Source organism: Telmatherina bonti (assembly GCF_933228915.1).
Source record: "Telmatherina bonti genome assembly, chromosome: 24".
NCBI classification, from domain to species: domain Eukaryota; kingdom Metazoa; phylum Chordata; class Actinopteri; order Atheriniformes; family Telmatherinidae; genus Telmatherina; species Telmatherina bonti.
In genome coordinates this window covers 5,040,494-5,066,342 of record NC_136633.1, presented here as the reverse complement: position 1 = coordinate 5,066,342, position 25,849 = coordinate 5,040,494, and the positions used below count along the sequence as shown (strand labels likewise).

At 50.2% G+C, this 25,849-nt stretch overlaps 2 protein-coding genes across 2 annotated transcripts in view; both read right to left on the bottom strand.

Annotated features, from left to right (window-relative positions):
* Positions 1-15,874, bottom strand: part of mlpha (melanophilin a) — a gene marked incomplete at its 5' end in the record, with an annotated part of 28,211 nt that extends 12,337 nt beyond the window's left edge. The window contains one exon of the mRNA XM_079263770.1: positions 15,765-15,874. Within this exon, the coding sequence (XP_079119896.1) occupies positions 15,765-15,874 (110 nt within the window). The remainder of the gene's footprint in view (positions 1-15,764) is intronic.
* A 7,974-nt stretch (positions 15,875-23,848) lies between these two features.
* On the bottom strand, positions 23,849-24,902 carry LOC306773785 (E3 ubiquitin-protein ligase TRIM63-like; the record flags this gene model as incomplete). The annotated part of the gene is made up of 1 exon (XM_079263687.1): positions 23,849-24,902. The coding sequence occupies one exon, from the start codon at positions 24,900-24,902 to the stop codon at positions 23,916-23,918; it is 987 nt and encodes a 328-aa protein (XP_079119813.1). The 3' UTR covers positions 23,849-23,915.
* Between the last annotated feature and the right edge of the window lie 947 nt (positions 24,903-25,849).

Genomic DNA, 25,849 nt, shown 5'->3' with positions numbered 1-25,849 from the left:
AACCGGACATGTTCACATCCTGAGTTCCAGAACGGAACCGGACATGTTCACATCCTGAGTTCCAGACCGGAACCGGACAAGTTCACATCCTGAGTTCCAGACCGGAACCGGACATGTTCACATCGTGAGTTCCAGACCGGAACCGGACATGTTCACATCCTGAGTTCCAGAACGGAACCGGACATGTTCACATCCTGAGTTCCAGACCGGAACCGGACAAGTTCACATCTTGAGTTCCAGACCGGAACCGGACATGTTCACATCCTGAGTTCCAGACCGGAACCGGACATGTTCACATCCTGAGTTCCAGACCGGAACCGGACAAGTTCACATCCTGAGTTCCAGAACGGAACCGGACATGTTCACATCCTGAGTTCCAGACCGGAACCGGACAAGTTCACATCCTGAGTTCCAGAACGGAACCAGACATGTTCACATCCTGAGTTCCAGACCGGAACCGGACATGTTCACATCCTGAGTTCCAGACCGGAACCGGACATGTTCACACCCTGAGTTCCAGACCGGAACCGGACAAGTTCACACCCTGAGTTCCAGACCGGAACCGGACAAGTTCACACCCTGAGTTCCAGACCGGAACCGGACAAGTTCACATCCTGAGTTCCAGACCGGAACCGGACATGTTCACATCCTGAGTTCCAGAACGGAACCGGACATGTTCACATCCTGAGTTCCAGACCGGAACCAAACATGTTCACACCCTGAGTTCCAGACCTGAACCGGACATGTTCACATCCTGAGTTCCAGACCGGAACCGGACAAGTTCACATCCTGAGTTCCAGACCGGAACCGGACATGTTCACATCCTGAGTTCCAGAACGGAACCGGACATGTTCACATCCTGAGTTCCAGACCGGAACCGGACAAGTTCACATCCTGAGTTCCAGAACGGAACCGGACATGTTCACATCCTGAGTTCCAGACCGGAAGCGGACATGTTCACACCCTGAGTTCCAGACCGGAACCGGACAAGTTCACACCCTGAGTTCCAGACCGGAACCGGACAAGTTCACACCCTGAGTTCCAGACCGGAACCGGACAAGTTCACATCCTGAGTTCCAGACCGGAACCGGACAAGTTCACATCCTGAGTTCCAGACCGGAACCGGACATGTTCACATCCTGAGTTCCAGAACGGAACCGGACATGTTCACATCCTGAGTTCCAGACCGGAACCAAACATGTTCACACCCTGAGTTCCAGACCTGAACCGGACATGTTTACATCCTGACTTCCAGACCGGAACCGGACAAGTTCACATCCTGAGTTCCAGACCGGAACCGGACATGTTCACATCCTGAGTTCCAGAACGGAACCGGACATGTTCACATCCTGAGTTCCAGACCGGAACCGGACAAGTTCACATCCTGAGTTCCAGAACGGAACCGGACATGTTCACATCCTGAGTTCCAGACCGGAACCGGACAAGTTCACATCTTGAGTTCCAGACCGGAACCAGACATGTTCACATCCTGAGTTCCAGACCGGAACCGGACATGTTCACATCCTGAGTTCCAGACCGGAACCGGACAAGTTCACATCCTGAGTTCCAGAACGGAACCGGACATGTTCACATCCTGAGTTCCAGACCGGAACCGGACATGTTCACATCCTGAGTTCCAGACCGGAACTGGACAAGTTCACACCCTGAGTTCCAGACCGGAACCGGACAGGTTCACACCCTAAGTTCCAGACCAGAACAAGACGTTTTCACATCCTGAGTTCCAGACCGGAACCGGACGTTTTCATGTTGTCCTTGTTCCCTGAATATTTAATCTTTTTCTTGACTGTTAAACATGAAGCGTTCTGGATATGGTGTTCTGAATGTGGATAAGCTGTTCTGAACTTGGATCAGCTGTTCTGAATGTGGATCAGCTGTTCTGAATGTGGATCAGCTGTTCTGAATGTGGATCAGCTGTTCTGAACTTGGATCAGCTGTTCTAAATGTGGATCGCCAGTTCTGAATGTGGACCAGCTGTTCTGAATGTGGATCAGCTGTTCTGAATGTGGATCAGCTGTTCTGAATGTGGATCAGCTGTTCTGAACTTGGATCAGCTGTTCTAAATGTGGATCGCCGGTTCAGAATGTGGATCGCTGGTTCTGAATGTGGATCAGCTGTTCTGAATGTGGATCAGCTGTTCTGAATGTGGATCTCCTGTTCTGAATGTGGATCAGCTGTTCTGAATGTGGACCAGCTGTTCTGAATGTGGACCAGCTGTTCTGAATGTGGATCAGCTGTTCTGAATGTGGACCAGCTGTTCTGAATGTGGATCAGCTGTTCTGAACTTGGATCAGCTGTTCTGAATGTGGATCAGCTGTTCTGAACTTGGATCAGCTGTTCTGAATGTGGATCAGCTGTTCTGAATGTGGATCAGCTGTTCTGAACTTGGAACAGCTGTTCTAAATGTGGATCGCCAGTTCTGAATGTGGACCAGCTGTTCTGAATGTGGATCAGCTGTTCTGAATGTGGATCAGCTGTTCTAAATGTGGATCGCCGGTTCTAAATGTGGATCGCTGGTTCTGAATGTGGACCAGCTGTTCTGAATGTGGATCAGCTGTTCTGAATGTGGATCAGCTGTTCTGAACTTGGATCAGCTGTTCTAAATGTGGATCGCCGGTTCTAAATGTGGATCAGCTGTTCTGAATGTGGATCAGCTGTTCTGAATGTGGATCTCCTGTTCTGAATGTGGATCAGCTGTTCTGAATGTGGACCAGCTGTTCTGAATGTGGACCAGCTGTTCTGAATGTGGATCAGCTGTTCTGAATGTGGACCAGCTGTTCTGAATGTGGATCAGCTGTTCTGAACTTGGATCAGCTGTTCTAAATGTGGATCACCGGTTCTGAATGTGGATCAGCTGTTCTGAATGTGGATCAGCTGTTCTGAATGTGGATCAGCTGTTCTGAATGTGGATCAGCTGTTCTGAACCTGGATCAGCTGTTCTGAACCTGGATCAGTTGTTCTGAATGTGGATCAGCTGTTCTGAATGTGGATCAGCTGTTTTGAATGTGGATCAGCTGTTCTGAACCTGGATCAGCTGTTCTGAACCTGGATCAGTTGTTCTGAATGTGGATCAGCTGTTCTGAATGTGGATCAGCTGTTCTGAACCTGGATCAGTTGTTCTGAATGTGGATCAGCTGTTCTGAATGTGGATCAGCTGTTCTGAACTTGGATCAGCTGTTCTGAATGTGGATCAGCTGTTCTGAATGTGCATCAGCTGTTCTGAATGTGGATCAACTGTTCTGAACCTGGATCAGCTGTTCTGAATGTGGATCTCCTGTTCTGAATGTGGACCAGCTGTTCTGAACCTGGATCTCCTGTTCTGAATGTGGACCAGCTGTTCTGAATGTGGATCAGCTGTTTTGAATGTGGATCAGCTGTTCTGAACCTGGATCAGCTGTTCTGAACCTGGATCAGTTGTTCTGAATGTGGATCAGCTGTTCTGAATGTGGATCAGCTGTTCTTAATGTGGACCAGCTGTTCTGAATGTGGATCAGCTGTTCTGAACCTAGATCAGCTGTTCTGAATGTGGACCAGCTGTTCTGAATGTGGATCAGCTGTTTTGAATGTGGATCAGCTGTTCTGAATGTGGATCAGCTGTTTTGAATGTGGATCAGCTGTTCTGAACCTGGATCAGTTGTTCTGAATGTGGATCAGCTGTTCTTAATGTGGACCAGCTGTTCTGAATGTGCATAAGCTGTTCTGAATGTGGATCAACTGTTCTGAACCTGGATCAGCTGTTCTGAATGTGGATCTCCTGTTCTGAATGTGGACCAGCTGTTCTGAATGTGGATCAGCTGTTTTGAATGTGGATCAGCTGTTCTGAACCTGGATCAGTTGTTCTGAATGTGGACCAGCTGTTCTGAACCTGGATCAGTTGTTCTGAATGTGGATCAGCTGTTCTGAATGTGGATCTCCTGTTCTGAACCTGGATCAGCTGTTCTGAATGTGGATCAGCTGTTCTAAATGTGGATCGCCGGTTCTGAATGTGGACCAGCTGTTCTGAATGTGGATCAGCTGTTCTGAAACTGGATCAGCTGTTCTGAATGTGGACCAGCTGTTCTGAACCTGGATCAGCTGTTCTGAATGTGGACCAGCTGTTCTGAATGTGGATCTCCTGTTCTGAACCTGGATCAGCTGTTCTGAATGTGGATCAGCTGTTCTGAATGTGGACCAGCTGTTCTCAATGTGGATCAGCTGTTCTGAATGTGGATCAGCTGATCTGAACCTGGATCAGCTGTTCTGAATGTGGATCAGCTGTTCTAAATGTGGATCAGCTGTTCTGAATGTGGATCAGCTGTTCTGAATGTGGACCAGCTGTTCTCAATGTGGATCAGCTGTTCTGAATGTGGATCAGCTGATCTGAACCTGGATCAGCTGTTCTGAATGTGGATCAGCTGTTCTAAATGTGGATCAGCTGTTCTGAATGTGGATCAGCTGTTCTGAATGTGGATCAGTTGTTCTGAATGTGGATCAGCTGTTCTGAATGTGGACCAGCTGTTCTGAACCTGGATCAGCTGTTCTGAATGTGGACCAGCTGTTCTGAACCTGGATCAACTGTTCTGAATGTGGATCAGCTGTTCTGAATGTGGATCAGCTGTTCTAAATGTGGATCAGCTGTTCTCAATGTGGATCAGCTGTTCTGAATGTGGATCAGCTGATCTGAACTTGGATCAGTTGTTCTGAATGTCGATCAGCTGTTCTGAATGTGGACCAGCTTTTCTGAATGTGGATCAGCTGTTCTGAATGTGGATCAGCTGTTCTGAATGTGGATCAGCTGTTCTGAATGTGGACCAGCTGTTCTGAACCTGGATCAGCTGTTCTGAATGTGGACCAGCTGTTCTGAACCTGGATCAACTCTTCTGAATGTGGATCTCCTGTTCTGAATGTGGACCAGCTGTTCTGAATGTGGATCAGCTGTTTTGAATGTGGATCAGCTGTTCTGAACCTGGATCAGTTGTTCTGAATGTGGATCAGCTGTTCTGAATGTGGATCAGCTTTTCTGAATGTGGACCAGCTGTTCTGAATGTGGATCAGCTGTTCTGAACCTGGATCAGTTGTTCTGAATGTGGATCAGCTGTTCTGAATGTGGATCAGCTGTTCTGAATGTGGATCTCCTGTTCTGAACCTGGATCAGCTGTTCTGAATGTGGATCAGCTGTTCTGAATGTGGACCAGCTGTTCTCAATGTGGATCAGCTGTTCTGAATGTGGATCAGCTGATCTGAACTTGGATCAGCTGTTCTAAATGTGGATCAGCTGTTCTCAATGTGGATCAGCTGTTCTGAATGTGGATCAGCTGATCTGAACTTGGATCAGCTGTTCTAAATGTGGATCAGCTGTTCTCAATGTGGATCAGCTGTTCTGAATGTGGACCAGCTGTTCTGAATGTGGATCAGCTGTTCCAAATGTGGACCAGCTGTTCTGAACCTGGATCAGCTGTTCTGAATGTGGATCAGCTGTTCTGAATGTGGACCAGCTGTTCTGAATGTGGACCAGCTGTTCTGAACCTGGATCAGCTGTTCTGAATGTGGACCAGCTGTTCTGAACCTGGATCAGCTGTTCTGAATGTGGACCAGCTGTTCTGAATGTGGACCAGCTGTTCTGAACCTGGATCAGCTGTTCTGAATGTGGACCAGCTGTTCTGAACCTGGATCAGCTGTTCTGAATGTGGATCAGCTGTTCTGAATGTGGACCAGCTGTTCTGAATGTGGATCAGCTGATCTGAATGTGGATCTCCTGTTCTGAATGTGGACCAGCTGTTCTGAATGTGGATCAGCTGTTTTGAATGTGGATCAGCTGTTCTGAACCTGGATCAGTTGTTCTGAATGTGGATCAGCTGTTCTGAATGTGGACCAGCTGTTCTGAATGTGGATCAGCTGTTCTGAACCTGGATCAGCTGTTCTAAATGTGGATCGCCGGTTCTGAATGTGGACCAGCTGTTCTGAATGTGGATCAGCTGTTCTGAATGTGGATCAGCTGTTCTGAATGTGGATCAGCTGTTCTGAACCTGGATCAGCTGTTCTGAATGTGGACCAGCTGTTCTGAATGTGGATCAGCTGTTCTGAACCTGGATCAGCTGTTCTAAATGTGGATCGCCGGTTCTGAATGTGGACCAGCTGTTCTGAATGTGGATCAGCTGTTCTGAATGTGGATCAGCTGTTCTGAATGTGGATCAGCTGATCTGAACCTGGATCAGCTGTTCTCAATGTGGATCAGCTGTTCTGAATGTGGATCAGCTGTTCTGAATGTGGATCAGCTGTTCTGAATGTGGACCAGCTGTTCTGAATGTGGACCAGCTGTTCTGAATGTGGACCAGCTGTTCTGAACCTGGATCAGCTGTTCTGAATGTGGACCAGCTGTTCTGAACCTGGATCAGCTGTTCTGAATGTGGACCAGCTGTTCTGAACCTGGATCAGCTGTTCTGAATGTGGACCAGCTGTTCTGAACCTGGATCAGCTGTTCTGAATGTGGACCAGCTGTTCTGAATGTGGATCTCCTGTTCTGAACCTGGATCAGCTGTTCTGAATGTGGATCAGCTGTTCTGAATGTGGACCAGCTGTTCTGAATGTGGATCAGCTGTTCTGAATGTGGACCAGCTGTTCTGAACCTGGATCAGCTGTTCTGAATGTGGACCAGCTGTTCTGAACCTGGATCAGCTGTTCTGAATGTGGACCAGCTGTTCTGAACCTGGATCAGCTGTTCTGAATGTGGACCAGCTGTTCTGAATGTGGATCTCCTGTTCTGAATGTGGACCAGCTGTTCTGAATGTGGATCAGCTGTTCTGAATGTGGACCAGCTGTTCTGAATGTGGACCAGCTGTTCTGAATGTGGACCAGCTGTTCTGAATGTGGATCAGCTGTTCTGAATGTGGACCAGCTGTTCTGAATGTGGATCAGCTGTTCTGAATGTGGACCAGCTGTTCTGAACCTGGATCAGCTGTTCTGAATGTGGACCAGCTGTTCTGAACCTGGATCAGCTGTTCTGAATGTGGACCAGCTGTTCTGAACCTGGATCAGCTGTTCTGAATGTGGACCAGCTGTTCTGAATGTGGATCTCCTGTTCTGAATGTGGACCAGCTGTTCTGAATGTGGATCAGCTGTTCTGAATGTGGACCAGCTGTTCTGAATGTGGACCAGCTGTTCTGAATGTGGACCAGCTGTTCTGAACCTGGATCAGCTGTTCTGAATGTGGACCAGCTGTTCTGAACATGGATCAGCTGTTCTGAATGTGGACCAGCTGTTCTGAACCTGGATCAGCTGTTCTGAATGTGGACCAGCTGTTCTGAACCTGGATCAGCTGTTCTGAATGTGGACCAGCTGTTCTGAACCTGGATCAACTGTTCTGAATGTGGATCTCCTGTTCTGAATGTGGACCAGCTGTTCTGAATGTGGATCAGCTGTTTTGAATGTGGATCAGCTGTTCTGAACCTGGATCAGTTGTTCTGAATGTGGATCAGCTGTTCTGAATGTGGATCAGCTGTTCTGAATGTGGACCAGCTGTTCTGAATGTGGACCAGCTGTTCTGAATGTGGATCAGCTGTTCTGAACCTGGATCAGCTGTTCTAAATGTGGATCGCCGGTTCTGAATGTGGACCAGCTGTTCTGAATGTGGATCAGCTGTTCTGAATGTGGATCAGCTGTTCTGAACCTGGATCAGCTGTTCTGAATGTGGACCAGCTGTTCTGAATGTGGATCTCCTGTTCTGAACCTGGATCAGCTGTTCTGAATGTGGATCAGCTGTTCTGAATGTGGATCTCCTGTTCTGAACCTGGATCAGCTGTTCTGAATGTGGATCAGCTGTTCTGAATGTGGACCAGCTGTTCTCAATGTGGATCAGCTGTTCTGAATGTGGATCAGCTGATCTGAACTTGGATCAGCTGTTCTAAATGTGGATCAGCTGTTCTCAATGTGGATCAGCTGTTCTGAATGTGGATCAGCTGATCTGAACTTGGATCAGCTGTTCTGAATGTGGATCAGCTGTTCTAAATGTGGATCAGCTGTTCTGAATGTGGACCAGCTGTTCTGAATGTGGACCAGCTGTTCTGAACCTGGATCAGCTGTTCTGAATGTGGACCAGCTGTTCTGAACCTGGATCAGCTGTTCTGAATGTGGACCAGCTGTTCTGAACCTGGATCAGCTGTTCTGAATGTGGACCAGCTGTTCTGAATGTGGACCAGCTGTTCTGAACCTGGATCAGCTGTTCTGAATGTGGACCAGCTGTTCTGAACCTGGATCAGCTGTTCTGAATGTGGACCAGCTGTTCTGAACCTGGATCAGCTGTTCTGAATGTGGACCAGCTGTTCTGAACCTGGATCAGCTGTTCTGAATGTGGATCAGCTGTTCTGAATGTGGACCAGCTGTTCTGAATGTGGATCAGCTGATCTGAATGTGGATCTCCTGTTCTGAATGTGGACCAGCTGTTCTGAATGTGGATCAGCTGTTCTGAACCTGGATCAGTTGTTCTGAATGTGGACCAGCTGTTCTGAATGTGGATCAGCTGTTTTGAATGTGGATCGGCTGTTCTGAACCTGGATCAGTTGTTCTGAATGTGGATCAGCTGTTCTGAATGTGGATCAGCTGTTCTGAATGTGGACCAGCTGTTCTGAATGTGGATCAGCTGTTCTGAACCTGGATCAGCTGTTCTGAATGTGGATCAGCTGTTCTGAACCTGGATCAGCTGTTCTAAATGTGGATCGCCGGTTCTGAATGTGGACCAGCTGTTCTGAATGTGGATCAGCTGTTCTGAATGTGGATCCGCTTTTCTGAATGTGGACCAGCTGTTCTGAACCTGGATCAGCTGTTCTGAATGTGGACCAGCTGTTCTGAACCTGGATCAGCTGTTCTGAATGTGGACCAGCTGTTCTGAATGTGGATCAGCTGATCTGAACCTGGATCAGCTGTTCTCAATGTGGATCAGCTGTTCTGAATGTGGACCAGCTGTTCTGAACTTGGATCAGCTGTTCTGAATGTGGATCAGCTGTTCTAAATGTGGATCAGCTGTTCTGAATGTGGATCAGCTGTTCTGAATGTGGATCAGCTGTTCTGAATGTGGACCAGCTGTTCTGAATGTGGACCAGCTGTTCTGAATGTGGACCAGCTGTTCTGAATGTGGACCAGCTGTTCTGAATGTGGATCTCCTGTTCTGAATGTGGACCAGCTGTTCTGAATGTGGATCAGCTGTTCTGAATGTGGACCAGCTGTTCTGAATGTGGATGAGCTGTTCTGAATGTGGACCAGCTGTTCTGAACCTGGATCAGCTGTTCTGAATGTGGACCAGCTGTTCTGAACATGGATCAGCTGTTCTGAATGTGGACCAGCTGTTCTGAACCTGGATCAGCTGTTCTGAATGTGGACCAGCTGTTCTGAACCTGGATCAGCTGTTCTGAATGTGGACCAGCTGTTCTGAACCTGGATCAACTGTTCTGAATGTGGATCTCCTGTTCTGAATGTGGACCAGCTGTTCTGAATGTGGATCAGCTGTTTTGAATGTGGATCAGCTGTTCTGAACCTGGATCAGTTGTTCTGAATGTGGATCAGCTGTTCTGAATGTGGATCAGCTGTTCTGAATGTGGACCAGCTGTTCTGAATGTGGATCAGCTGTTCTGAACCTGGATCAGTTGTTCTGAATGTGGATCAGCTGTTCTGAATGTGGATCAGCTGTTCTGAATGTGGATCTCCTGTTCTGAACCTGGATCAGCTGTTCTGAATGTGGATCAGCTGTTCTGAATGTGGACCAGCTGTTCTCAATGTGGATCAGCTGTTCTGAATGTGGATCAGCTGATCTGAACTTGGATCAGCTGTTCTAAATGTGGATCAGCTGTTCTCAATGTGGATCAGCTGTTCTGAATGTGGATCAGCTGATCTGAACTTGGATCAGCTGTTCTGAATGTGGATCAGCTGTTCTAAATGTGGATCAGCTGTTCTGAATGTGGACCAGCTGTTCTGAATGTGGACCAGCTGTTCTGAACCTGGATCAGCTGTTCTGAATGTGGACCAGCTGTTCTGAACCTGGATCAGCTGTTCTGAATGTGGATCAGCTGTTCTGAATGTGGAACAGCTGTTCTGAATGTGGACCAGCTGTTCTGAACCTGGATCAGCTGTTCTGAATGTGGACCAGCTGTTCTGAACCTGGATCAGCTGTTCTGAATGTGGACCAGCTGTTCTGAACCTGGATCAGCTGTTCTGAATGTGGACCAGCTGTTCTGAACCTGGATCAGCTGTTCTGAATGTGGATCAGCTGTTCTGAATGTGGACCAGCTGTTCTGAATGTGGATCAGCTGATCTGAATGTGGATCTCCTGTTCTGAATGTGGACCAGCTGTTCTGAATGTGGATCAGCTGTTCTGAACCTGGATCAGTTGTTCTGAATGTGGACCAGCTGTTCTGAATGTGGATCAGCTGTTTTGAATGTGGATCGGCTGTTCTGAACCTGGATCAGTTGTTCTGAATGTGGATCAGCTGTTCTGAATGTGGATCAGCTGTTCTGAATGTGGACCAGCTGTTCTGAATGTGGATCAGCTGTTCTGAACCTGGATCAGCTGTTCTGAATGTGGATCAGCTGTTCTGAACCTGGATCAGCTGTTCTAAATGTGGATCGCCGGTTCTGAATGTGGACCAGCTGTTCTGAATGTGGACCAGCTGTTCTGAATGTGGACCAGCTGTTCTGAACCTGGATCAGCTGTTCTGAATGTGGACCAGCTGTTCTGAACCTGGATCAGCTGTTCTGAATGTGGACCAGCTGTTCTGAACCTGGATCAGCTGTTCTGAATGTGGACCAGCTGTTCTGAACCTGGATCAGCTGTTCTGAATGTGGACCAGCTGTTCTGAATGTGGATCTCCTGTTCTGAACCTGGATCAGCTGTTCTGAATGTGGATCAGCTGTTCTGAATGTGGACCAGCTGTTCTGAATGTGGATCAGCTGTTCTGAATGTGGACCAGCTGTTCTGAACCTGGATCAGCTGTTCTGAATGTGGACCAGCTGTTCTGAACCTGGATCAGCTGTTCTGAATGTGGACCAGCTGTTCTGAACCTGGATCAGCTGTTCTGAATGTGGACCAGCTGTTCTGAACCTGGATCAGCTGTTCTGAATGTGGACCAGCTGTTCTGAACCTGGATCAACTGTTCTGAATGTGGATCTCCTGTTCTGAATGTGGACCAGCTGTTTTGAATGTGGATCAGCTGTTCTGAACCTGGATCAGTTGTTCTGAATGTGGATCAGCTGTTCTGAATGTGGATCAGCTGTTCTGAATGTGGACCAGCTGTTCTGAATGTGGATCAGCTGTTCTGAACCTGGATCAGCTGTTCTAAATGTGGATCGCCGGTTCTGAATGTGGACCAGCTGTTCTGAATGTGGATCAGCTGTTCTGAATGTGGATCAGCTGTTCTGAATGTGGATCAGCTGTTCTGAACCTGGATCAGCTTTTCTGAATGTGGACCAGCTGTTCTGAATGTGGATCTCCTGTTCTGAACCTGGATCAGCTGTTCTGAATGTGGATCAGCTGTTCTGAATGTGGACCAGCTGTTCGCAATGTGGATCAGCTGTTCTGAATGTGGATCAGCTGATCTGAATGTGGATCAGCTGTTCTGAATGTGGATCAGCTGTTCTGAACCTGGATCAGCTTTTCTGAATGTGGACCAGCTGTTCTGAATGTGGATCTCCTGTTCTGAACCTGGATCAGCTGTTCTGAACCTGGATCAGCTGATCTGAATGTGGATCAGCTGTTCTAAATGTGGATCAGCTGTTCTCAATGTGGATCAGTTGTTCTGAATGTGGACCAGCTGTTCTGAATGTGGATCAGCTGTTCTGAATGTGGATCAGCTGTTCTGAATGTGGATCAGCTGTTCTGAATGTGGACCAGCTGTTCTGAACCTGGATCAGCTGTTCTGAATGTGGACCAGCTGTTCTGAATGTGGATCAGCTGTTCTGAACCCTGATCAGCTGTTCTGAATGTGGATCAGCTGTTCTGAACCCTGATCAGCTGTTCTGAATGTGGATCAGCTGTTCTGAATGTGGACCAGCTGTTCGCAATGTGGATCAGCTGTTCTGAATGTGGACCAGCTGTTCTGAATGTGGATCAGCTGTTCTGAATGTGGATCAGCTGTTCTGAATGTGGATCAGCTGTTCTGAATGTGGACCAGCTGTTCTGAACCTGGATCAGCTGTTCTGAATGTGGACCAGCTGTTCTGAATGTGGATCAGCTGTTCTGAACCCTGATCAGCTGTTCTGAATGTGGATCAGCTGTTCTGAACCCTGATCAGCTGTTCTGAATGTGGATCAGCTGTTCTGAATGTGGACCAGCTGTTCGCAATGTGGATCAGCTGTTCTGAATGTGGACCAGCTGTTCTGAATGTGGATCAGCTGTTCTGAATGTGGATCAGCTGTTCTGAACCTGGATCAGCTTTTCTGAATGTGGACCAGCTGTTCTGAATGTGGATCTCCTGTTCTGAACCTGGATCAGCTGTTCTGAACCTGGATCAGCTGATCTGAATGTGGATCAGCTGTTCTAAATGTGGATCAGCTGTTCTGAATGTGGATCAGTTGTTCTGAATGTGGACCAGCTGTTCTGAATGTGGATCAGCTGTTCTGAATGTGGATCAGCTGTTCTGAATGTGGATCAGCTGTTCTGAATGTGGACCAGCTGTTCTGAACCTGGATCAGCTGTTCTGAATGTGGACCAGCTGTTCTGAATGTGGATCAGCTGTTCTGAACCCTGATCAGCTGTTCTGAATGTGGACCAGCTGTTCTGAACCTGGATCAACTGTTCTAAATGTGGATCAGCTGTTCTGAATGTGGATCAGCTGTTCTGAATGTGGATCAGCTGTTCTGAATGTGGATCAGCTGTTTTGAATGTGGACCAGCTGTTCTGAATGTGGACCAGCTGTTCTGAACCTGGATCAGCTGTTCTGAATGTGGATCAGCTGTTCTGAATGTGGACCAGCTGTTCTGAATGTGGACCAGCTGTTCTGAACCTGGATCAGCTGTTCTGAATGTGGACCAGCTGTTCTGAATGTGGATCAGCTGTTCTGAATGTGGACCAGCTGTTCTGAACCTGGATCAGCTGTTCTGAATGTGGACCAGCTTTTCTGAACCTGGATCAGCTGTTCTGAATGTGGACCAGCTGTTCTGAATGTGGATCAGCTGTTCTGAACCCTGATCAGCTGTTCTGAATGTGGACCAGCTGTTCTGAACCTGGATCAACTGTTCTAAATGTGGACCAGCTGTTCTGAATGTGGATCAGCTGTTCTGAATGTGGACCAGCTGTTCTGAATGTGGACCAGCTGTTCTGAACCTGGATCAGCTGTTCTGAATGTGGACCAGCTGTTCTGAACCTGGATCAACTGTTCTGAATGTGGACCAGCTGTTCTGAACCTGGATCAGCTGTTCTGAATGTGGACCAGCTTTTCTGAACCTGGATCAGCTGTTCTGAATGTGGACCAGCTGTTCTGAACCTGGATCAGCTGTTCTGAATGTGGACCAGCTGTTCTAAATGTGGACCAGCTGTTCTGAATGTGGACCAGCTGTTCTGAATGTGGATCAGCTGTTCTAAATGTGGATCAACTGTTCTGAATGTGGATCTCCTGTTCTGAATGTGGACCAGCTGTTCTGAATGTGGACCAGCTGTTCTGAACCTGGATCAACTGTTCTGAATGTGGATCTCCTGTTCTGAATGTGGACCAGCTGTTTTGAATGTGGATCAGCTGTTCTGAACCTGGATCAGTTGTTCTGAATGTGGATCAGCTGTTCTGAATGTGGATCAGCTGTTCTGAATGTGGACCAGCTGTTCTGAACCTGGATCAGCTGTTCTGAATGTGGACCAGCTGTTCTGAATGTGGACCAGCTGTTCTGAATGTGGATCAGCTGTTCTGAAACTGGATCAGCTGTTCTGAATGTGGACCAGCTGTTCTGAACCTGGATCAGCTGTTCTGAATGTGGACCAGCTGTTCTGAATGTGGACCAGCTGTTCTGAACCTGGATCAACTGTTCTGAATGTGGATTAGCTGTTCTGAACCTGGATCAGCTGTTCTGAATGTGGATCAGCTGTTCTGAACCTGGATCAGCTGATCTGAATGTGGATCAGCTGTTCTGAATGTGGATCAGCTGTTCTGAATGTGGATCAGCTGTTCTGAACCTGGATCAGCTTTTCTGAATGTGGACCAGCTGTTCTGAATGTGGATCTCCTGTTCTGAACCTGGATCAGCTGTTCTGAACCTGGATCAGCTGTTCTGAATGTGGATCAGCTGTTCTAAATGTGGATCAGCTGTTCTGAATGTGGATCAGCTGTTCTGAATGTGGACCAGCTGTTCTGAATGTGGACCAGCTGTTCTGAACCTGGATCAGCTGTTCTGAATGTGGATCAGCTGTTCTGAATGTGGATCAGCCGGTTCTGAATGTGGATCAGCTGTTCTGAATGTGGATCAGCTCTTCTGAATGTGGACCAGCTGTTCTGAATGTGGACCAGCTGTTCTGAACCTGGATCAACTGTTCTGAATGTGGACCAGCTGTTCTGAACCTGGATCAACTGTTCTGAATGTGGACCAGCTGTTCTGAACCTGGATCAGCTGTTCTGAATGTGGACCAGCTGTTCTGAATGTGGATCAGCTGTTCTAAATGTGGATCAGCTATCTGAATGTGCATCAGCTGTTCTGAATGTGGACCAGCTGTTCTGAATGTGGACCAGCTGTTCTGAATGTGGACCAGCTGTTCTGAATGTGGACCAGCTGTTCTGAATGTGGATCAGCTGTTCTGAATGTGGATCAGCTGTTCTGAATGTGGATCAGCTGTTCTGAATGTGGATCAGCTGTTCTGAATGTGGACCAGCTGTTCTGAACTTGGATCAGCTGTTCTGAATGTGGATCAGCTGTTCTGAATGTGGACCAGCTGTTCTGAATGTGGATCAGCTGTTCTGAACCTGGATCAGCTGTTCTAAATGTGGATCGCCGGTTCTGAATGTGGACCAGCTGTTCTGAATGTGGACCAGCTGTTCTGAATGTGGACCAGCTGTTCTGAATGTGGACCAGCTGTTCTGAATGTGGACCAGCTGTTCTGAATGTGGATCAGCTGTTCTGAATGTGGACCAGCTGTTCTGAACCTGGATCAGCTGTTCTAAATGTGGATCGCCGGTTCTGAATGTGGACCAGCTGTCCTAACCCACTTTATCACCAGATCATGTCATTACTATGTTTTGATGGGAATTACTGGTCTTGTTGGGCTGATGTTTATCAGCTGTCAACCTCCTGACAGATCCGGATTAATGTGACGAGTCAGAAGACAGGAAGTCCACTTGTCCTGCTATTCGGGTCAAATCAAATTTTCACACAGAAAATCACATTATCACAGTAGACGCTGAGCTCTGCTCCCCCGATCGGCTCCTTTCTGATGGTCACTGAATGCCCCCTGACCGTCACGGTTCTCACTGTTTTCTGCAGCTGCCCCAGGGGCTGATGGGAGTTGGAGTCCTCATCAGAAACAGAGAGCGTCTTTGTGATGTCAGTCCATGTGACGGCGGTGTGATCAGCTGCAACAACAACGTCTTTCACGCCGCATTCCTGCCAGCCTAACATCAGCGCATCGATTCACACGCTCCGAGTCACAACGGTGACAGATGACACAGCACACACACATCCCGCGTACACACACACAGTTTCCAGCTGACTGAATGACACATGCACTGGTTTAAACATCTTCTAACTTTTCTTCTCATAATTAATCCAAACTTTTTGATGGGACTAAGAATAAAGAAACAGATGAACCTCAGTCTCTCCTCTTCTTTCTTTCGGAGGTTGAAGTCTCGTTGGATCACCTCCCACACATGTTTGGCCTCTTCGTCGGTCAAACGGGACAGATCCAGTTTACGCTCCATCATCCTGAAACAAACCAATCAATAACTGATCAAACAGTGGAGCATAGAAGAGATGGATGGAGCCAACGTGACGTCACTCGGAGGTTTCTGAACAGCTGAAGTAAAGCTCATTGGGTGGTTCCCACCATCACCATCCTGGCAGCATCACGTGTCGTCGTTCCCATACAAAACAAAAAGAGGTGGAGCTGAGAGGGGGGGGGGGGGGGGGGGGGGGGCTGTGAGGTGGGGGTGGATGATTGACATCTAGTAAACTCTGACCTGCCTGTAGCTAAGAGCTAATCGAGCTAACCCAGAGCTAACAGGAGCTAACCAGTTAATGGTGAGCGGGCTAAAGCTAAGTCACACTAAAGACCGCTGTCGTGCAACACTCTGCCTTCTTGCAGCGGGATGTCGGGTACCCGTCAATCAAAAGGACACACCCCTAATGATGAAACAGTTGTCATGAAGGTAAACATGACCTATTAAACCTGAAACGTTGCCGCTTGGGGAGCCGCAGGGTTCTGTTGTTGGCCTTCAGTTTAGTTCAGTTTTCTCATTTCATCGTGACGATTTACAAATATTTTCTACAGGGTGTTTATTTTTATCCCTCCTTATTGAAATACAGACAATAAATATTTAAAGATATGTAAATAAATTATATAAATCAATACATTTCCTTTCAGGGTCAATGAATATTGTTTCGTTAGTATTTTAAGAAAATATATAAAATATCTGCAGAACTTTTCATAAAATATATGTGTGAAGAAAAGTGTTGAAATCCTTTTGATAGAAAATGTTAATAGCTTTGAATCATTACCTAAATGTTTTTTTAATAAAATCAAACCATATTTTCTTAAAAATAAGATAACTTTTTACATTAAATAAGACCATATTTGGGAAATATGTACATGAATATTTTGAATAATCTTTTCAAATCTTACACCAGTTAAATTCTTAATTTTATATTTTAACTATTATTAATTAAAAGAACAACCTCTTCCTTAAAGTAACGATCTACTGTCAAATATAAATAAACATTTCTAACGGATATTTTAGCTTTTTATATGATGTCATTTAATATCGTTTCCCAAGAAACAGTCAGAGTTTTCCAGAATTATAAATTATTTTTGCTCCTATAATGTTAAAAATTCCAGATTTTCACTTTTTATCTTTCCTTCGCTGGATTTCCCAGTTTGCCAAACTGGAAGTTTGTACCTGAAAATGAGTTTTTCATGTTTTCTGGGTCGTTTCTGGGTCAGGATCAGGATCAGGATCCAGGATCAGGATCAGGATCAGAATCCAGGATCTGGATCAGGATCAGAATCCAGGATCAGGATCAGGATCAGAATCCAGGATCTGGATCCAGGATCAGGAAAAGGATCAGGATCCAGGATCCAGGATCAGGATCAGGATCAGAATCCAGGATCTGGATCCAGGATCAGGATAAGGATCAGGATAAGGATCAGGATAAGGATCAGGATCAGGATCTTGATCCAGGATCAGGATCAGGATCAGAATCCAGGATCTGGATCCAGGATCAGGATAAGGATCAGGATCAGGAAAAGGATCAGGATCCAGGATCAGGATAAGGATCATAATCAGGATCCAGGATCTTGATCCAGGATCAGGATCCAGGATCTGGATCAGGATAAGGATCATGATCAGGATCCAGGATCCAGGATCAGGATCAGGATCAGGATCAGGATCCAGGATCTTGATCCAGGATCTGGATCCAGGATCAGGAAAAGGATCAGGATCCAGGATCTTGATCCAGGATCAGGATCCAGGATCTGGATCAGGATAAGGATCATGATCAGGATCCAGGATCCAAGGTCAGGATCCAGGATCTTGATCCAGGATCAGGATCCAGGATCAGAATCCAGGATCTGGATCCAGGATCAGGATCCAGGATCAGGATAAGAATCATGATCAGGATCCAGGATCTTGATCCAGGATCAGGATCTGGATCAGGATCAGGATCCAGGATCTTGATCCAGGATCAGGATCTGGATCAGGATCAGGATCCAGGATCTTGATCCAGGATCTGGATCCAGGATCAGGATCTGGATCAGGATCCAGGATCTGGATCAGGATCAGGATCTGGATCTGGTTCCAGGATCAGGATCAGGATCAGGATCCAGGATCTGGTTCAGGATAAGGATCATGAGCATGATCAGGATCCAGGATCTGGATCCAGGAACAGGATCAGGACCAGGATCCATGATTGGTCACCACCCTGTTAATGATCAACATCTCAGATACAATCAGAGATGTTCACTTCGGATCCCGACATGTCCGTCGTTCTAGATAAAACCTGCTGGCCGTCCTCGCTGAGCGACTTCACATGACTGGTGGAACCGGTGGAGCGAACAGATCCATCATAACTCGCATCGAGACAAATCTCCGCACAGAGGCTCCTTTCAGCTGGAATTACATCAAATTTGACCCTGATCGATAAATAGGATTAAAGAGGAAAACTCACCCCTGGTCTTCGTCCTCTGGCTGCCTCTGAGATACTGGTTGGAGAGACGTCCCACAAACACCGAGACCATCAGCTGATCACATGACGCGCACACGCCTGCTGCAGGCAGCAGGAACACTCAGCAGGGAGCTTACACAACCGGTCTGCTAGTCCTGCACCAAGACCTGGACCCATACTGGTCAAACACCAAGACCTGGACCCATACTGGTCCAACACCAAGACCTGGACCCATACTGGTCCAACACCATGACCTGGACTCATACTGGTCCAACACCAGGACCTGGACCCATACTGGTCCAACACCAGGACCTGGACCCATACTGGTCCAACACCATGACCTGGACTCATACTTGTCCAACACCAAGACCTGGACCCATACTGGTCCAACACCAGGACCTGGACCCATACTGGTCCAACACCAAGACCTGGACCAATACTGGTCCAACACCATGACCTGGACCCATACTGGTCCAACACCAAGACCTGGACCCATACTGGTCCGGCACCATGACCTGGACCCATACTGGTCCAACACCAAGACCTGGACCCATACTGGTCCAACACCATGACCTGGACCCATACTGGTCCGGCACCATGACCTGGACTCATACTGGTCCAACACCAAGACCTGGACCCATACTGGTCCAACACCATGACCTGGACCCATACTGGTCCAACACCAAGACCTGGACCCATACTGGTCCGGCACCATGACCTGGACTCATACTGGTCCAACACCAAGACCTGGACCCATACTGGTCCAACACCATGACCTGGACCCATACTGGTCCAACACCAAGACCTGGACCCATACTGGTCCGGCACCATGACCTGGACTCATACTGGTCCAACACCAAGACCTGGACCCATACTGGTCCGGCACCATGACCTGGACTCATACTGGTCCTGCACCAAGACCTGGACCCATACTGGTCCAACACCATGACCTGGACCCATACTGGTCCGGCACCATGACCTGGACTCATACTGGTCCAACACCAAGACCTGGACTCATGCTGGTCCAGCACCATGACCTGGACCCATACTGGTCCAACACCAGGACCTGGACTCATGCTGGTCCAGCACCATGACCTGGACCCATACTGGTCCAACACCAGGACCTGGACCCATACTGGTCCAGCACCAGGACCTGGACTCATGCTGGTCCAGCACCATGACCTGGACTCATGCTGGTCCAGCACCATGACCTGGACCCATACTGGTCCAACACCATGACCTGGACCCATACTGGTCCAACACCAGGACCTGGACAAGTATGGGTCCAGCACCAGGACCTGGACCCATGCTGGTCCAGCACCAGGACCTGGACCCATACTGGTCCGGCACCATGACCTGGACTCATACTGGTCCAACACCAAGACCTGGACCCATACTGGTCCAACACCATGACCTGGACCCATACTGGTCCGGCACCATGACCTGGACTCATACTGGGCCAACACCAAGACCTGGACCCATACTGGTCCAGCACCAGGACCTGGACCCATACTGGTCCAGCACCAGGACCTGGACCCATGCTGGTCCAGCACCAGGACCTGGACTCATGCTGGTCCAGCACCATGACCTGGACCCATACTGGTCCAACACCAGGACCTGGACCCATACTGGTCCAGCACCAGGACCTGGACTCATGCTGGTCCAGCACCATGACCTGGACTGATGCTGGTCCAGCACCATGACCTGGACCCATACTGGTCCAACACCATGACCTGGACCCATACTGGTCCAACACCAAGACCTGGACCAGTATGGGTCCAGCACCAGGACCTGGACCCATGCTGGTCCGGCACCATGACCTGGACTCATACTGGTCCAACACCAAGACCTGGACCCATACTGGTCCAACACCATGACCTGGACCCATACTGGTCCAACACCAAGACCTGGACCCATACTGGTCCGGCACCATGACCTGGACTCATACTGGTCCAACACCAAGACCTGGACCCATACTGGTCCAACACCATGACCTGGACCCATACTGGTCCAACACCAAGACCTGGACCCATACTGGTCCGGCACCATGACCTGGACCAATACTGGTCCAACACCAAGACCTGGACCCATACTGGTCCGGCACCATGACCTGGACTCATACTGGTCCTGCACCAAGACCTGGACCCATACTGGTCCAACACCATGACCTGGACCCATACTGGTCCGGCACCATGACCTGGACTCATACTGGTCCAACACCAAGACCTGGACTCATGCTGGTCCAGCACCATGACCTGGACCCATACTGGTCCAACACCAGGACCTGGACTCATGCTGGTCCAGCACCATGACCTGGACCCATACTGGTCCAACACCAGGACCTGGACCCATACTGGTCCAGCACCAGGACCTGGACTCATGCTGGTCCAGTACCAAGACCTGGACTCATGCTGGTCCAGCACCATGACCTGGACCCATACTGGTCCAACACCATGACCTGGACCCATACTGGTCCAACACCATGACCTGGACCCATACTGGTCCAACACCAGGACCTGGACCAGTATGGGTCCAGCACCAGGACCTGGACCCATGCTGGTCCAGCACCAGGACCTGGACCCATACTGGTCCGGCACCATGACCTGGACTCATACTGGTCCAACACCAAGACCTGGACCCATACTGGTCCAACACCATGACCTGGACCCATACTGGTCCGGCACCATGACCTGGACTCATACTGGGCCAACACCAAGACCTGGACCCATACTGGTCCAGCACCAGGACCTGGACCCATACTGGTCCAGCACCAGGACCTGGACTCATGCTGGTCCAGCACCATGACCTGGACCCATACTGGTCCAACACCAGGACCTGGACCCATACTGGTCCAGCACCAGGACCTGGACTCATGCTGGTCCAGCACCATGACCTGGACTGATGCTGGTCCAGCACCATGACCTGGACCCATACTGGTCCAACACCATGACCTGGACCCATACTGGTCCAACACCAAGACCTGGACCAGTATGGGTCCAGCACCAGGACCTGGACCCATGCTGGTCCGGCACCATGACCTGGACTCATACTGGGCCAACACCGAGACCTGGACCCAAACTGGTCCAGCACCATGACCTGGACCCATGCTGGTCCAGCACCAGGACCTGGACCCATACTGGTCCAGCACCAAGACCTGGACCAGTATGGGTCCAGCACCAGGACCTGGACTCATGCTGGTCCAGCACCATGACCTGGACCCATACTGGTCCAACACCAGGACCTGGACTCATGCTGGTCCAGCACCATGACCTGGACCCATACTGGTCCAACACCAGGACCTGGACCCATACTGGTCCAGCACCAGGACCTGGACTCATGCTGGTCCAGCACCATGACCTGGACTCATGCTGGTCCAGCACCATGACCTGGACCCATACTGGTCCAACACCATGACCTGGACCCATACTGGTCCAACACCATGACCTGGACCCATACTGGTCCAACACCAGGACCTGGACCAGTATGGGTCCAGCACCAGGACCTGGACCCATGCTGGTCCAGCACCAGGACCTGGACCCATACTGGTCCGGCACCATGACCTGGACTCATACTGGTCCAACACCAAGACCTGGACCCATACTGGTCCAACACCATGACCTGGACCCATACTGGTCCGGCACCATGACCTGGACTCATACTGGGCCAACACCAAGACCTGGACCCATACTGGTCCAGCACCAGGACCTGGACCCATACTGGTCCAGCACCAGGACCTGGACCCATGCTGGTCCAGCACCAGGACCTGGACTCATGCTGGTCCAGCACCATGACCTGGACCCATACTGGTCCAACACCAGGACCTGGACCCATACTGGTCCAGCACCAGGACCTGGACTCATGCTGGTCCAGCACCATGACCTGGACTGATGCTGGTCCAGCACCATGACCTGGACCCATACTGGTCCAACACCATGACCTGGACCCATACTGGTCCAACACCAAGACCTGGACCAGTATGGGTCCAGCACCAGGACCTGGACCCATGCTGGTCCGGCACCATGACCTGGACTCATACTGGGCCAACACCGAGACCTGGACCCATACTGGTCCAGCACCATGACCTGGACCCATGCTGGTCCAGCACCAGGACCTGGACCAGTATGGGTCCAGCACCAGGACCTGGACTCATGCTGGTCCAGCACCAGGACCTGGACTCATGCTGGTCCAGCACCATGACCTGGACCCATACTGGTCCAACACCAGGACCTGGACTCATGCTGGTCCAGCACCATGACCTGGACCCATACTGGTCCAACACCAGGACCTGGACCCATACTGGTCCAGCACCAGGACCTGGACTCATGCTGGTCCAGCAGCATGACCTGGACCCATACTGGTCCAACACCATGACCTGGACCCATACTGGTCCAACACCAAGACCTGGACCCATACTGGTCCAACACCAAGACCTGGACCAGTATGGGTCCAGCACCAGGACCTGGACCCATGCTGGTCCAGCACCAGGACCTGGACCCATACTGGTCCAGCACCAGGGCCTGGACTCATGCTGGTCCAGCACCATGACCTGGACCCATACTGGTCCAACACCAGGACCTGGACTCATACTGGTCCAGCACCATGACCTGGACCCATACTGGTCCAACACCAGGACCTGGACCCATACTGGTCCAGTACCAGGACCTGGACTCATGCTGGTCCAGCACCATGACCTGGACTCATGCTGGTCCAACACCATGACCTGGACCCATACTGGTCCAACACCAGAACCTGGACCCATACTGGTCCAGCACCAGGACCCATACTGGTCCAACACCAGGACCTGGACCCATACTGGTCCAGCACCAGGACCCATACTGGTCCAGCACCATGACCTGGACCCATACTGGTCCAACACCAAGACCTGGACTCATGCTGGTCCAGCACCATGACCTGGGCCCATACTGGTCCAACACCAGGACCTGGACCCATACTGGTCCAACACCATGACCTGGACCCATACTGGTCCAACACCATGACCTGGACCCATACTGGTCCAGCACCAGGACCTGGACTCATGCTGGTCCGGCACCAATACCTGCACCAAGCAGCTGCTCCTCTTCATCACTGCTGGTATTTTTAGCATCGCGCCTCCAACACGCGCCTCGCGGTCTCGTGCACGTCTGGACAAATGTGGACACACAAACACATGCAGTGTGAGCGCGCGCGCACAGCGGAATCACGTGACAAACCTCACCTCTGAGTCATGTGACCTCAGTCTGACTGTGTGACGTCATCAGGACGGCCAAGAAGCAGCAGGAGGTGATGAAGTTTATCTGTGCGTGTGTGCGCGTGCATGCAGCTCTAGAAGGCCTCTTCATCACCTCCTCTTCATCCTCAGCCAGACCTGGCATTCCCAGCATGCCTTGCTGGGAACTGGAGCCCTGCTCAGGAATAACCCGCAGCCTAAACAAGGCCGTGATGCCTTCACGGACCCTCGGACACATGACTGCTGCTAAAAACAGACACGTCAGACCAAACTTTATTCAGCAACACGTCACAACTTTACAAAAGTAGAAAAAAGTTCCAGTCACGCAGCGCGCGTCCCCTGCGCGGCTCCTGCTTTTACTCCACCTCCCGGGTGAAGTCCAAGCGCGCGAGCAGCGCCTCCACCTCCCGCGTGTCCACACGCAGATGCTCCATGCTGTGGAAGCGCGGCGCGGGCCGCTCCAGGTGCGCGTCGCGCGCGGCGTGCTGCGCCTCGCGCAGCAGCTGCGTGGCGGCGAGCAGGAGCTCCGCGGTGCCGCAACGCTCCACGCTCTGCCGCAGCTTCTCCTGCAGCTGCGCGCACACCTGCAGCTGCGCGCGGTACTGGTCCGCCAGCTCGCGCAGCGCCGCCACCTTGCCGCGCTCCTCGCCGCTGATGCGCTCCAGCAGCGCGGCTTTCCGCGCCTCCAGCAACGCGAACAGCAGGTCGAAGCTTTCCGCCAGCCGCGTGCGGTGCTGATTGCCGCTCTCCTCCACCCGCCGGCGCGTGTCCTCCAGCTGCCGCGCGGCGGCTTGCACGCGCCCGCTCCCCGCGGCCAGCAGCTCCACGGCGGCGCGCAGCTCGCTCCTGCGGCTCTGGTAGACCAGGAGCAGCGGCGCCACCTCGCAGTCCTGGTGCTGACCAAACACCTTACACATGGAGCACGTGGGCGTCTGGCAGCTCACGCAGTAGATGTTGATGCGCGCGTCCTCGTGCTCCTTGCAGCGCGGCTCCTTGTCGTCCTTGTCTTTGGAGGGAGGCTCCACGCAGCGGGCCTCCTGCTGCTGCTTGTAGATGTCGATGATGTTCTCCACCAGCAGGTTCCTCTGCAGCCCGTAGACCCCGTGGCGGTCCAGCAGCACCTCGAAGCGGCACGTGGGGCAGCGGAAGGAGCCCCCGGAGAAGTGGTAGGGGTTCTGGGACTCGAACAGGTCGCTGGCGCAGCTCCGGCAGAGGTTGTGCTGGCAGGGCAGGATGACCACCGGCCTGGAGAACATGTCCAGGCAGATGGGGCAGCTCAGCTGCTTCTCCAGGTTCTCCATGGCGCCGAGCGGCCGGACCGGGGGGTCCTTCTGGAGGTCCATGTCTGTATGCTGGGGGGGAAAGGGGGAGCCGGCTTTATACTCGGAGAACCCCCCCCACCCCGGACAGACAGAAAATAACCACCTGATCACGTGACTTTACCTCTGGCCAAGCATCGTGACGTCACCTTCAGGATACATAAACAGAAAAACACATTGTTTACGTGTGTGTGTGTGTAAACATGTTCCATGTGATGTAAACATCCAGCAGCTCTTCTAGGAAATGTCAGGATATGAAGTCACAGATGGAAACAACAACAGACAGGCAGAAATAATAAACTCCAGTAGTTTGGGTTTTAGGTCAACATTTCCGTCCAGTAGAAAATCTCCTTGCTACTTCTGTAAATAGTTTTTATTTCCATCCCAGTAAAACCTTTCCATTCCAGTCTTTCTCCATGTGTCCCAGTGCTGACAGGAACACCTGCCAGTGGACGGAGATAGTTCATAATCTGTGATGTTACCCTGCTCTGACCCAGACACCATGTTCTGACCCCAAATCCAGCATTTCAGGTCTTCTTTCAGGTTTATATGGATGATCTAATATTATAACTCTGAAAGTGACTCATTTTAGAACAAACGTCCCAAAAACTGAAGGACAAAAGCTTCATTTTCTGTCCAGGAGCCGGTAGACTGCGTCTGAAGCCAGGCCTCTGACGGCCTCGCCAAGGAATGAGAAAAAACTTTCACCATCACGGGAAACGTCTCCATGTGGAGAATAACACGCCTGTGTTCATACGCTACATCACCGAGAATAAAAACAAAATGACACGAGACCAGCTGGTAAAGAGGACTCTGGACCTGAGCTGACATGTAATAACTGGTGTGATGTGTCCCCCAGCGGGGGGGGCTGTCGCATATAGATAACAGGAGTTGTGTTCACTGTCCCTTTAAACCCTGTTATGTTGTCTATTCTATGTTTACAGTTTTAACTTTGAAGCAAAATGCTGCCA